Genomic DNA, 15,523 nt, shown 5'->3' on the forward strand with positions numbered 1-15,523 from the left:
TGATAAAATTGCAAAGTTAAAGTTTATACAGTTTAAGAATATACAATTTATAAGACCATGCAATCGTTATTTCTATATTTTTAAACATACTCATTATAGCAAGCTATTTAACTTTCATGAGATGAACTATTAACCGTATGCATGCACTGTAATAAGTATCGGACTTATTAAGAAAAACACCCGAACTTCCTACGAAGTATTTTATTTCGATCCGCTGTACACGCTGTCTTGGTCACAACTGCCTAACTACATACAACTGAACATTCTAGAATGACTTAACAGTTCTTTTACAAGTGTTGCCAGATTTGATAAAACTAAAACCTATTACACGCTTTCTCTTTTTTTTATGTAGCTCAAAAACTCACTTAACCTAATCTATTTAAATGTCAAGCCTATTTGGGGGCCGAACAACACGTCCACTACGCGTTTTGTAGGGTACACTTCGTGAAGTATCATCTGAATCTGATTCAGACATAGCATTGGATAGATCAACGTCAATGGGTGACTCGGAATCACTTGCTGTATAGAAGCTTTCAGGATCAGCTTCTAGGGATAGCGATGTATCAGGTGACTGTGGTTCTGATCTTTCACCTTCCTGGAAGTCGAGATTAACAGGAGGTGGCTGATCTGGAGTGGAACGGCTAACACACAAATATGAGGGAACAATCACTCTAGCTGGTCGATCAGGACGATTCAAATATTTTGCAATGTGATCCTCATAATCCAACTCATTAGCGTTAGGACCTCCGTTTCGTGTTTTTGCAATGAACCGTCTATTTCGTCGGAAGTGATTTCCAAACCCATCCCTAACAACGTATGATCGACTGTTAACAATACGTACAATTTGACCGTAGTGCCACTCTTTGCCGTTCTTTTTAAAAATCACGCTGTCACCAATATTCAGGACTGGCAATGGTTTAGATGAACGATCATAGTAGTGCTTCTGGTACCGGCGCTTACGTTCCATCATTTCCGTAACACGGTTTTCTTCCAAGTTGTTACGCAAAAGCAGGCCACTGGACGTTGGTAGCCGAGTTTTAAGTTGACGACCGAAAAACAACTGACACGGAGAGACACCCATACTGGCTACAGGAGTAGAGTTGTATTCGAGCAAGCGATACCGGAAAGACTTTACATCACCCGCTTCATAGGACCTTTTAAGAATATTTTTGGCGATTGCTACCCCTTTTTCTGCTAGCCCATTGCTTTGAGGGTATCGAGGGCTCGAGAACACAAACTCAATGTTGCACTCATTAGCATAGGAATCAAAGGCAGACGAGTTGAAAGGGACATTGTCACACCTTATTTGCGTGGGATAACCGTAATCACAAAAGACTCGATCAAGGACGTCTATCACATGACGGGCAGATTTCTCACTCAGTTGTCTTGATATTACATACCCTGAGTAAGCATCTATGATCACCACATGGTCATGCCCAGCATACTCATACAGATCAATGCCAACACGCTGAAACGGGTAACAAGGAGGAGAATCTTGATGGAGAGGCTCTTTTTGAATATTACGCGTAAACTTTTCACACACAGTAGGGGAGACTGAGGAGACTTGATCCCTGGGGAGACTTGTTCCCCCCATATTTGCTCGGAATCAAAAACATTTTTCTTCTAGCATATTTTTTCCAAAACTACTCCTGGACAAACGACTATGTTTTGGCTACAAGTGATTTCGATTGTACATTGCATTATTTTTTAACGGCTAATGGTTTGTTTTCAGTTCTTCAGAAATCTTTTGGGCGATTCCGAAAAATCTCAATAACTTTGTGAAAATTGAACCAAATCGTGTCAAAATTTCACAGCACATAGTTTAAATAGAATACTTTCAAACTTATTTATCCAAATAAGGCTGTTGTTAACATATTTTAATTAATTTAGCTTAGTATACACAACAGTGACATGGGGAGACTTGATCCCTCGAGGATTACACACACATTATACATGTGAAAAATAAAATTCTATTCGGAAGCCTCTATTTACTTGGAATTCTAGTCTATTCAACGATAAAATGTGTCAGATAATTATAACTTTAGTACAAACCAAGAAAAGGGGGATCAAGTCTCCCCATTTTGAATATACGGCATATCCTTAAAAATTTAAGGAAATCTTACAATTTCAAACACTCCAAATTCATCGAAAATACAAGAAAACTCGAAAAGAAAATGAATAGGAAGACTCTGGAATTATTTTCCCTTAAAATAAACCATGTGCTCAAAGGGGGATCAAGTGTCACCCATTTTTGAAAAATACATCATAAGACATGCCTCCATAAAAACACAGTTTTGAAAACTTTAACAATAATTTAAAGGCCTTCTGTTGTGTATTAACTTGCAATAGCTGTTTACCTGCCATTTTGTACGGAAATCGGATCTAGTTTTGGGTTTTTTCTTAAAGTTTCAGGTAAATTAAGAAAAAGGGATCAAGTCTCCCCAGTCTCCCCTACATTCCTTTACTAGCTCCGAAATATCATTCGACATCCCTGGCCAAAAGAACTGGGCTCGTGCACGAGCAAGCGTTTTCTTCATTCCCAAATGAGGTGCATGCAACCACTTAGATATTGTGGACTGCAGCAATGTCGGAACAACCAAACGGTGTTCCTTGAACAGTAGTCCGTTTTCGTAATGAAGTAAGTGACGATGTTTGTAGAATAACTGCCCAAGATCATCCAATTGGTGGTAACCTGGCCAGCCATGCTCAACGTAACCAATGATGCGACGATATCGCTCGTCTTTGTCCAATGTTTCCACATAAAGCTTGTAATTATCAGGGGATAGGCAAACACTACGAGATAATGTGTGAATCATACCGGACAACTCCTCGCACAAGTCCTTGTCACTAGGAAGTGCCGCCCGAGACAGGCAATCAGCAACCAGCATCTCTTTCCCAGGTGTATATTTGATGCACATTCCCGGGTACTTCAACAAATGCAGGAACATCCTTTGAAGACGAGGAGTAACATCATCAATATCACGTTTTACTAGTGATTCCAGGGGTTTATGGTCAGATTGAACTACGAACTCATGACCATAAAGGAAGTAATGGAATCGTTCACAAGCAAACACGATAGCAAGAAGTTCTTTTTCAATTTGAGCCCACTTCTTCTCGCTATTCGATAGTGTACGTGATGCATAAGCAATAGCTTGCCCGTCTTGCATCAATACACTTCCCAGTCCATCCTTTGAACTATCGGTCTGGACAGTAACGGGCTTGTTAGGATCGAATATTGCCAACACCGGTGTAGCCGTTAAGGAGCTACGCAGATCTTCGAGTTCCCGTTCATGAACATCTGTCCACGCCCATTCGACGTCATTCCGAGACAATTCCCTCAGAGCAGCGGTGCGCTTAGATAGATTGGGGATAAACTTTCCAAGATATTTCAATAAGCCAAGCAACCGTAGCACGTCAGATTTTGTTTTAGGTTTGGGCATATCGAGAATTGCAGAGACCCAACTAACAATTACTCTTTTTACAAGCACCTTTACGACGAATTAATTCAGCATGGTGCTGAATAACATTTGGATAATTTTCAGGCACAACCTTTGTTCGGGTTTTGTTCACACAAATTTGGAGAAACAATAAAGCATAGTGTTGTGTACCAACTGAACTGTTTGTTGTTTAAAACATTTTACAAACTGATAGTAAAGCTGTTATTCAGCTACTGCAAAAATGATTTTAAAAAAATAAAATGCAAAATTTTTCAATTTCTACGAGAGTTTATGATTGACACTTTATGTTGTGAACAACTATTTTGAAATAATAACTACAAATACATTTACCTAAATCAAGATTCGAACTCGAGACCCATCGATTGCCAGCCGCTTGCCTTCCTATCTGCGCCGTCCTAGAGATGATGAATTGACGCGCTCAAATCAAAACATAAACTTCCCGTGGTTGTATAATGATTACACTTTGACTCCTATTCAGCAGTGGTGAATAATGTTCTGTTTATGGTTAACACCTGAAGAACACGTTAATTCAGCTGATGTTCAGTAAAAAAACACGTGTTTTTCATCCTGTACACTGAGTCGAAGTATGATGAAACGAAAGCGCTTATTTGACTTGTGAAAAACACATTGTACAGATACGTGTTCTAATTTTTGCATGTACTTGACAAGAAGCAGAAAAAGGTCTTGTTAAACTATTTTGTAAAGAAATAACTGCAAGTCGAACAAAAATATTATTAAACGCTTGAAAAGTGTTTAAATTTATAATTGTTGTTACCGATACGAAAGGTTGAACATTGGCTACTTTTTCAATTGAAAAAACATTTGTACAGTTATGTGTACAGCATAATTTTAGTTCAGCAATCATTACTATTATAAAGCAACAATTCAGCATGCATGCTGGTTTGCGGCTTGCGATTGTTAGTTGGGGACATACGATTGATCAGGTCGAATTTGGCCGTCGGACATAATGTGACCCATGAACTTGACCTCGTCAGATCTATATTGAGTTTTAACTGAGTTAAATTTTACGTTATTCTTACGCGCCCGTTCGAGAACAATAGCTAATGTTTTATCATGTTCTTCGAAAGTTTCTCCTGCTACCGCAACATCATCAAAGTACACCTCAACTCCTGGAATATCTCCGAATAATTGTACCATGCGTTTCTGAAAGAGTTCAGGTGCGCTACTTATTCCAAATGGAAGGCGGTTCCAACGGTATCGACCGAATGGAGTCATGAACGTTGTTAAATCCGAACTTTGACGATCCAGTTCCATTTGCCAAAAGCCATTTCGAAGGTCTAACACGGTGAATACACGTTTTCCTGACATACGACTAAGAAGATCTTCGGATTTCGGTATTAGAAAATGCTCTCTCCTGATGCACGCATTCAAAGGCTTTGGATCTAAACAGATACGCAGAGAACCGTTGGGTTTTTCGACAATTTGCATATTGTTCACCCAATCCGTAGGGTAATCGACAGGACTAATAATACCATGTTCCTCCATTGCCTCAAGTTCTTTCTTCAGACGATCATGCAAACTCATAGGAATTCGTTTTTTGTAGTGAAGCGATGGGATAGCGTTTTCTTTCAGTATAATTCTACAAGTACCTGGAAGCTTACCCAAACCTTCAAATACATCGGCATTAGATTCAATAAACCTTTGTCTCTCAGACGGAAATGTAATCGAAGACTCCAGACTGTTTAAACGCTCGATGAGACCAAAGGAAACACACGACTCAAGTCCGAGCAGAGGCTCAAATGAATCATCTACAACGAGGAAATCCGCTGTATGAGCCAGACCCTTGTCTGCATCCACACACTGTAGTGTAACGTGACCATGAATGTTGATTTCATTTGAGCTGTAGTCTACGACATTGAAAGATCTTTTATTCAAAAGCGGAATTTTCATACGGGTAACAACACTTAATGGAATACAGTTAACGTCAGCGCCGGTATCAAGCTTGAAGTTCACCGGCCAGTCCTGGATTAGATATCGCTTGGTCCATTTTTCACGAGCCTCCCCACTTGACATTGCATTCGAATTTATTCTATAATTAGAGTTGGATCTACTAGAAAACCTACGTTTACGAATGTCATTCAAACCCACTTCACAAAAATTACCTGCATCTGCCCAGTTCACCATGTGCACATTAGTGTTGCTCGTTGTCTGTTTTGTGTCGTATTTAGACCCACCGGACGATCGCATTGTTCCACTGCCCTTGCTGCCTCCGGACTGGACACCGCTCTTGCTGTCATGTTTGGTTGTTCTGCAGTACCTTTTGAAGTGCCCTCGCCGTCCGCATCCATCGCAAACCACGTCGATCGCTGGACAGTAGCGCCGATGACGTCCATTGAACGGTTGACCACAATTGTAGCACGTCAGCGTCTTCAATGCGGCTACCTCACTTTCCCCATTCGTAGATTTATCGGTTACGTTGTGCACCTCCTTCCGTTCCAACAGTTGTTTATTCTCGGCGGCGGCTTCGTAAACTTTACACATTTCGATGATGTTCACAAGTGGCTCGTTCTTACCGTCCAGCAATTTGAGTTGCAGCTTCTTATCTTGGATGCCGAGGATAATCCGGTCTCGCAACATCCGATCCGCATACGAGGTTTGGCAGGCTTCACGTTCGAACTCGCAGTACGCCAACTGTGTCCGGAGTGCTGTCTCGAATTCAGCAAAAGGTTGCTTCTCCTTCTGCACGATCAAATTGAACTTGAACGCCTCGACTGCCAGATTTTTCCGCGGGAGACAATAAGCGTCAAAATCATCAATCACCTGTGCCAGTGTGCGTTGTTGTACTGCGCCTCCGCCAGCAACAGGGACCACACCGGCAGCGGGTTGGTTGTTTACTCCACCTACGGCTGCAGCTGCTGCTCCTCCCACTGGCTGGTTCACGATATTGCCGCCGGCAGCTCCTCCACCGAACATGCTTTCAACGTCACCATTGTTCGGGAATAACGTATTGTAGATTTCTACGCCATGTTCACCGACCAGCCACAAAAACGTTGCTATTTTATTCCTTTCCGTTTCACCAGTTTTGTTGTTTGCAATCATGTAGATGTTGAATTTCTGCTTCCATCGTGGCCACTCTTTCGACAAATTTGTGCAGTCCAAAGATTGTGGTAGACGATCCACACCACCTGCCATGTTTACAATTGTCGATTTGGCAGTTCGCTTCGGTCATCACAGTGTGAGTGTGATCGCGAATTCTGCAGTGTTCGTTTTCTCACTAAGCGCTCTTCTCTCACGTCTCACGTTGACCCCTCCGAATTTTCGAGAACCACACACACTAATCACCGATATGATTCGCGACTGTACATGTGTACCACGACTTTTTCCGCTTCTTTGCGACTTCGTACAAAGTCCACGCCAACTGCGACTACTGAATGTTCAAGATTTTCGCTTTTGCACCGTATTTTCACGACACTTTCCCCGATATTTTCACGTTTTCACGACCGGTCCTTTACTTCTGACACCATGTAATAAGTATCGGACTTATTAAGAAAAACACCCGAACTTCCTACGAAGTATTTTATTTCGATCCGCTGTACACGCTGTCTTGGTCACAACTGCCTAACTACATACAACTGAACATTCTAGAATGACTTAACAGTTCTTTTACAAGTGTTGCCAGATTTGATAAAACTAAAACCTATTACATGCACCTTATTTTATTTATGTGTGTGCAAACATAATTTTTAAAGATAAGATGTTATAGTTAAAAATTATATATTCTCACACATAATTTTAAAGTTTGGGAGACTCAGTTGAATAGCAAGCTCGCAGCGGCCAGGGCAACGGTCATATGGTCCACTGCACGAATATATTCTGGCCTGCTTACTCTCACACGAAATTTGACGTTTGAGCGGTGTCGGCACCTCTCAAACGTCAAATTTCCTGTGAGAGTAAGCAGGCCAGCATAAATTCGTGCAGTGGACCATTGTAGATCGAATCTCGTCAACAACTGCGGTGATAATTACTTTTGTTTCTGAGGTGATTATTAGTTTCATTATCATTTTATAATTCATAAATGCACGTACAAATGAGAAGCATTCATTTCAATGATTCAGCGGCAGAAATTGTATCTAATAGAAGATGTGCAGAAAACTATCCCGGGAGCCAGAAGGAGGAATCATCGGATCAACGTTCGCACTGGCAGGAGGAAGATCAACTTAAAACTAATTTAGCAGTTGCCGTAGCCGGCCTGGAGAAACTTGAAGATTATTATATTATGGTCATCCGTCGCATACCGGTGGGGAACAGGAGCTCCAAGATTTTGTGAAAATCGGATGCCGAAATCTACTGATGGCGATTTTTTTTCGGAAAATCCACAATTCCCGGAACCAACTCGAAGAGAAGCGGTGCTATAAGCAGGTAAGGGTATATTAAACGATAAAATCTTGAACAGCAAACAAATCCTCATCGTTTCTTTCAGAAAATAATCATGTTACTGAAGCCTAGACTGCGAAGCCAAGTCTCGGAACCCCACTCAGGATCCACGAACCATGGGCCTCTTCGGAAGTTCTCTGGCGGCCGGATCCCGTGGAGAAAGACACCCTGAAAATCAAACTCTTCCGTCTACTGCCATAAGCAAAACGCGTCTAACATCACTGCATCATGACAGATGAAGACGAGTTTTAAGAAAAACGAACAATTTCACTGCATTTTTATGATTATTTTCGAGTTTTTTTTTTCAATAAACAAAAACAATGAAACAAAAACAAAAAGTTATTGCGTGATTTATGATTTTCATTCGAAACAAAACATAATTATCATAAACAACTCGTAAATGAATGGTAAAAACCTCACACATAAATTGTATTAATGGAGTCAGTTGATTTTTATTCATTAGGAAGCATACATGTTATCTGTGGGAGGCTCTATAAAATCTATGTTTTCAATCATAAGTTTTAAATGTGGAGCCAAATTGCAAAAATCTATTTAGTTTCACACATAATAAGTATACGGAAAATCATCTCAGTGTATGAAAATTTTCTCAAAATTTTATGGTTAAGATACATAACGACCACCATTTTTTATTGCAAAAGTGTCATTTACCATTCGCTGAATGGTATAGAACAATAGGGGTAATGGTGAGTGTGCTGTGCAAATTACAATACGTTTAATTGTGAATAATTGTCGAAGAAATGGTGTTGTAACAATAAAATTTATCGTATTTTTATGATATTTTTTATCAGGGAACGCAGGGGGAACGCACTTCCTCGGACACATACTTTGTTAACCGAAAACAAAAACGCATTTATCCATTGCTATTCGTCACTTACTGCTGCAGCGATGAACTGCAGCTCTACAGGTTCACGACGGATAACAGTCGCGGATAAATACGGATTTTTTCGGTCAACAAAAGAAGTGTCATTCCCCATTTGTCTCAGGATGGATTCATCGTTTTTTTCTGAATTATTATTTTTCCGTGCAAATTTTCAGTGCATCAATCGCAGCCCACCCCTGCGCTGGATTTGTAAAAAAATCGATTAATTTTGTTCCAGTGTAGCTGAATCCTCCCAGCTTGAACGCAAACCGCTTGCGATAATTTTCATGTGCGTCGCCCGAGCTGTCAGACAACTGTCAAAATTTTCATCAACTTCCGGCTCCGAACTGTCGACTTTCCTTTCGCTCTTTTTCCGTCAGATAGCTGCGGCTGTTGAAACACATTTCGTAAAGTTTGCGAAAAATTTAATGTAAGTTCGATTGGTTTTCCTTTTATTTTGTTTGTGAATCGTAGCCAGTGGCGTTGGCAAGTGTTTTGTTGCAAGAAACGTTGGAAATGGTGTAAAATTAGTTGCTAAATTAGTGATTTTGTTTACTGTTAACCTTCGTTTGATACAACCACTGTTTTGATACACATTGAACTAATCTATTGTTTTTCCAATTTCAGAACATGTCGGATGTCGAAGTGTAAGTATTATTGATATGTTGCGCAGATAGAAATGTTGCATTAACTGTTCAATGTTTACAGCGAAGCCCCTGTCGCTCCCGTCGACGGAACGATGGATGTCAACACAGCGCTGCAAGAAGTGCTGAAGAAGTCCTTGATTGCCGATGGACTGGTCCATGGTATTCACGAAGCCTGCAAGGCTCTGGACAAGCGTCAAGCTGTTCTCTGCATCCTGGCCGAAAGCTGCGACGAGCCCCAGTACAAGAAACTCATCACGGCTCTGTGCAATGAGCACCAGATTCCATTGATCCGTGTCGATTCCAACAAGAAGCTGGGAGAATGGTCCGGTCTGTGCAAGATCGACAAGGAAGGCAAACCCCGCAAGATCAGCGGAGCTTCCTGCGTAGTGTTGAAGGTATGTCGAAAGAGGAAATTTTGCCGGAAGGTAATTGAACTAATCACTGGTTTTGTTTTGTTCCACTTGTAGGCCTATGGTGAGGAGACCCCAGCCCATGATGTCATCCGGGAGCACCTCAAGCAGCTGAGGCAATCGAGCTAAACAAAATATGAGGGATCGCAAGAATGTTTATTGAAGAATACATAACGTGAAAATCCAGTAATTCCTAAGAGTAAGCGATTTAAAGTGTTTTCAAGTGATGACACATCTCCTTGTGTTTGGTCCAGTCGGCAACCTGACAGTCGCTGCAATTACAGGATAATCGAAAAGTTTAAAACGGAGAAACAGTAAGTATTGCAAGTGCAACCTACCGAGAACAGTAGAAAGCAGAAACGCATTTGGAACACTTCTTTTCTGCTGGTTTGCCACAGTGGGAGCACCCTTTTTCAGCAGATTTGTGTTTCTGTTCCGAGATGTTTTCCAGCATATCGGTGTTGTAAGCAACAGCTAGCCTGAAATGAGACAAGTGAATCTGTGATCTTGTGGAAGTGCTTTGATGCGATCAGTGAAGCTAACAGATGCATTGGCAGAAAAAACTACACTGCTGAAACAGATTCTGATTTTGTTTATAATAGCGATGCCATCGATTCTAAATTTCGGTCAAAACATTATGCGGCGTCATTGAAAATAACTCACTGGATGATCGGGGGCAAAATGTTATTTGAGTTATTGAGTATTTAAAAGATCTGATAATAATATAGGGAAGTGGAACCATCTCAACAGAACTTCTATTTTGGGCATTTTTCCGCTGTAAGTTCAATCAATTTTGAATCATTTTCAGTTGAAGCTTTGTGGCTGCGTGACAGCATATTTGTCCAGACTGTACCTGTTGTTCGAATTGCACCTCTACAAAGACCTAAGTGTAGACGGTTGTTCCCCACTTTACCATGTGTTTAAGTAGTTCTAATCAAAATTCTGTAGTTTACCTCCCGTAGATATGTTATCTGGCTTCTAATAATAATACTTTTACGCCTATGCGTATTACTTACAGTGCCTTTTATAATACACTGATTAAACCCGTTGTGGTAGGTATGGACGATCAGCTCTAGTTGGACAACAAACTGTCCTTTATGCTAAATGTTTTTATGCCATGAGATGAGATAATCTCATATATCGTATATATGACAATGGCACAAATGTCCCAAATGAAGGATAACATGGGGCCTGTAGCATAATGAAAATTTTACTAATAATATTAGTCTTGTAGCTTGTAACTTATAATTTTCTGTTGCATAAAAATACTACAAGTACAAGTTACAAGTCCAATACTACAAGTCGGTTGGACTAATATTATTAGTAGAAATTAAGGGTGTATGTTGCATAAACAAACTACAAGTATAAAATATTAGCTATGACTTGTACTTTTGATTACAAGTCTCAAAGGTCTTGTAAAATAATTTACAAGTTAGATTTAAAGTATTGTAGAAGTCATATTTAGTTTTGAATATATCGATTTACCATTTAGATGAACTCAAAAGATATTATTTATTTAACATATCAACCTTAATTTCTATTTTCGACGATTAAATTTGGCAGTATGTATTCGAAACTCATTGAAGAGAAAATTACGCTGATGTACACTTTGTGTCCAAAATATAATTTCTGCTGAGTCTCTTAAGTTCTCCAAAGTTTCTACAATACCCATCTTTGATTGGAGGTTCTTGGTAAAGTTATATGTTATGGTCACTGCATAAGCACAGGTAAAGTTGCAGATGCAAAATAAATTTGAATCAATTGCTTGTATTGCGCATCATCAAGCTAATCAAGAGCTACAATATACATACACTAACTCGAATCGAGTTGCGACATATAAAAGTAGGTAAAAGCTCAATTTTTGCATCCCAGATCACTTCGGACTTTAACAAGAAGCATAATACATGTTGCTAAATCTTTATACATTGTTTTTCAACCAGTACTTTTAAATCTTTGGGACATTTCACTTAAAATCTAGGTACTTGCAGTGCCATACTTTGTAAAAAAATATTTCGTCAGAGCGGCCGAAAATTATCCAAACAGCACATGCTTTTTTTCATCTATCGTATAAAAATGCAAAACTTCGGAAAAAATGAAGTTATTTCCGGATGTTACGCGGAAAATGCAGAATATAAACAAACATCAACTGCCATTTCAAAGTAATAGTGAACTGTCGGATGAATTTTGACAGATAAATGAACCAAAACAACTTGTATTTTCATGGTCACTAATATTACAAGTGCTAATAATATTAGTGGAAAATTGAGCCTTTATGCAACACAAATTATTAGCACTTGTAATATTAGTACTTGTAACTTGTAGCTAATATTATTAGCCCGATTATGCTACAGGGCCATGATAGTCATGTTTGCCCTCAGTCATGTCTTGTGGGCATTTTCAAAAATACCCTTCCTTCTCACCGACACTGTTAGCACCATGAATGTTCATTCCTTCTTAGAAACAACATGTAGGGAAACTTTCTCTGCATTCGCTTCCCCATTTGCATGAATAGTTCTGTGATGTTCTCTCTTTCTGGCAGCAAAATTACAATGCATTTCTGTCTGGTGGAGACGTGGGGTAAACTAGGCCTGTTCTATAGAACACTATCCTTCTGAAGCAGTTTTTTAGACGTGCATAGATGATGCGACATCCAGGAAGACACTGTTGCAAACCGACCCGGATGGTTACGGATGGAAAGCCTTTTAGCCGCACCAAGCGATACTTACAGTCCTGAATGGAATATCTAATCTCGTTACATAAATAATTATTTCCTTTTTTATCAAAGGTTTTTCCTTCGTCTTATAATGTTACAATGATTAGTACAACTTTTTTGGTTCATCAATTTTAGACGAGTTGTACACACTTTCCCCATTCGCACAACAGTCCCATGTGAATAGGAAACCTAGCCAGGGTGTCTATTACCTGGAAAAACCTGAAAAACCGGGAATCCTCAGGGAGTTTTATTAACCGTTTTTGCTTTTTTCTACACCGTGTATTTTAAATGGGTGCTGGGTACCCGGGTACCCTGCCGGCAACATAAGGGTTAAACAGGGAAAAACCTGGAATACTCAGGGAATATCTTGAGTACTCAGGGAAATTTTACTCCGATAAAAAAAATATTGGGTCGTAATCGTGGAATTAATTTCGGAATTCCTCATGGAACTTTTACGCGATTCCTTGCGGTGTTCCTCTTGGGACTTCCCCAGAAGATCTTTCCAGAATTTCTTTCAGAGTTGCTAAAGGAGTTATTCCTGGGGTTTCTACTAAAGTTCCTCCAAGGGTTTCTGAAGGAGTTTTCACGAATTTACTGCAAGAGTTCCTCAAGAGATGTCTTGAACTATCTTCGAGATGTTCTTCCTGGTCTCCTACAGGAATTTCTTAGAAGTTTTCGCGAGGTTTATTTTGAAGTTTTATCCTGGAACTTCTCTCAGAAGATTCCTTCCGATGTTGGTCATGAGATGTTTCTCAGATTTTTTTTTCCTAATTTACCCTAGACTTTCTCCAAGATTTTTTTTCCAGAGTGCCTTCTGGGATTTCCACAGGAGTTATTGCTGATATTTATCATTGAATTCTTCTCTTGCATTCTTTCAGAGGTAGGCTCTACCTTGTAGTTGTACCGGATATCTTGCAGTGATCACCCTGAGATTTTTTACAGATATTCTCTGCATTATTTTCAAAATTCTTCCCGGAATCTTTACCAGAAATTGTCCCGAAATTCTGGATACTCCTTTGGGGATTTCTCCCAAAGTTATGGTAGGGATTCTTCAACGGGTTTTCCTCAGAATGTCTCGTGAGATAACTTACGAAATACCTTATAGGAAATTCCTTTTCATTTTCATTTTGCAGCATTTGGTGGGGCTATGAAAGCGCAAGTCAGTCCAAATCCATTGATAAGGAGGGGTAATGGCTGAATAGTCTTTGCTGACCACATAAACGCCATGGGATAGGAAAGGGGTATTTTGGTGTGGGATTAGGATGTTGGTACAGACTTGACAATATCAATGCTATTCAGATGCAAAATAATTTCAAGGCTCAATAGTGAATCGCATACCTTCCAAAACCAAAAAACAATAATCCACAAACTGCCAAGCAAGTCATAGAAAGAAAAAGCACCCGATTGTTTATTTTGTCAATTATAACAAACGGAAACTTCTACCCTCTCCGACTCGCCAGTCACCCCGGAAAAAATATCCCTTCAGTTCTGGAAAATTATATTATCCCCAATTAAGTCTTTAATCGAATTGTCTGCGTGGTCTTATAGTACCCCTACTAAAGAACCAGTCATTGCCATACATATTAAATGCTAGACATGACCCCATGAATAGCATTTGCATATGTAAAAGCTTTGCTGATGTGACTTTCCTATTAGGCAATTCTCTCATCTCATGTTTGTCTTCAAAACCTTGTCAAGCTTAGACAATTGAAGTTGATAAACAATACATTACAAGGTTCGCATCCCCATAGAATGAGATCATTCATTCGCACTACAACACCATAGGAGACAATATCACATTGGCTGAGTACACTACAATTGCGAAAAATCTCCCTTTTCCTCCTATCCGCAACCTTGGGACGCGCCCTGTTGGATTTCGAAAGCCCCGGAGAATATTACAAACCTTCAATGGCATTCCCATACATTAACCCACATTGCCCATTCAGGGGTCTGACCCTCCCTCAGTTTGTAATATTCTCACCAATTTGGAATTATATTTTCCCGGCACATAAATGACTTCGACAAATATTCGATATATGCAGCAGCATGATCAGTACAACTGTATCAGATGAATTGAAGATCTGATTTTTACAGAATTGTTTGCCATTGATTATACATTCAGCTATTCCAATCATTACTGCAAAGCACATCGGCTACATGCCTGAAATCAAAGCTTCTTGGAACATATAATCCAATCCCAGGGGATTCCTTCTAGCCATTCTTTAGGAATTAATTCTAGTGGTCTTCTACAGGGTGTCTACTACCAGGAAAAACCTGGAAAACCGGGAATTCTCAGGGAATTTTATTTAACAGGGAAAAACCTGGAATACTCAGGGAATATCTTGAGTACTCAGGGAAATTTTAATCCGATAAAAAAAAACATTGGGTCGTATGAATAAAAACCTGGTAGTAAAAATCCATATAGAAATTTCGCTACAAGAATTTTTTTTCCAGAAATTCCGTCAGGGTTTCTTTCTGGAACTTCTTTAAAAATACCTCCTGGAATGTCTATCAGGATTTCTTAAAAAAATCCTTCCGCATTTTTGGCGCTATTTTTCTTGGTATTCCTTTTTGATTTTTTTTTCTTCGGAAAGGTATACTTCCGGATTCCTGAATTCCAATCGATTTCTCCTGGAGTTTTTTCACGGGGATGCTATTTCTTCCCGGAGTTGCTCTAGTGTTTTGCTCAAAGTAATCTTCGTAGAATTTCTACCAAAATTGATCCCGAATACTCTATAAGAATTTCTATACCGTGTGCGCACCTAACTTTGCGCAGGTCCAAACTTTGCGCATTCTTGTGAAATAACGAAACAAATAACTAAATGTCAACATATTCACCAGTTTAATCATTGCAGTAGCATTGTGTAAACATAAAAAGTATTTGACAAATATTTAATGTCCATAAAATCTTTGTTTATGTTGAATAATAAACAAAAAATACACAAAAATGTCAAAATTTGCCTCGCCTTAACAGGGTTGCCAAGAAGAAGCTCTACTAAAAATCAACATTTTCCTCGATA

At 39.5% G+C, this 15,523-nt stretch overlaps 1 protein-coding gene and 1 long non-coding RNA gene across 2 annotated transcripts; one reads left to right on the top strand and one right to left on the bottom strand.

Annotated features, from left to right (window-relative positions):
- Positions 1-9,029: 9,029 nt before the first annotated feature.
- LOC109425778 (small ribosomal subunit protein eS12) lies at positions 9,030-9,934 on the top strand. The gene is made up of 4 exons (XM_019701100.3): positions 9,030-9,163; positions 9,361-9,380; positions 9,442-9,775; positions 9,848-9,934. Exons 2-4 carry the CDS (start codon positions 9,364-9,366, stop codon positions 9,917-9,919), a joined length of 423 nt encoding a protein of 140 aa, XP_019556645.2. The 5' UTR covers positions 9,030-9,163; positions 9,361-9,363; the 3' UTR covers positions 9,920-9,934.
- On the bottom strand, positions 9,928-13,180 carry LOC134289958 (uncharacterized). Its single transcript, XR_009998766.1, has 2 exons — positions 10,129-13,180; positions 9,928-10,062 (listed from the first exon to the last, which is right to left on the bottom strand). It is a non-coding gene; the product is annotated as an uncharacterized LOC134289958 (long non-coding RNA).
- Between the last annotated feature and the right edge of the window lie 2,343 nt (positions 13,181-15,523).

The sequence above is a fragment of the Aedes albopictus genome, chromosome 3 (genome assembly GCF_035046485.1).
Source record: "Aedes albopictus strain Foshan chromosome 3, AalbF5, whole genome shotgun sequence".
Classification (NCBI taxonomy): domain Eukaryota; kingdom Metazoa; phylum Arthropoda; class Insecta; order Diptera; family Culicidae; genus Aedes; species Aedes albopictus.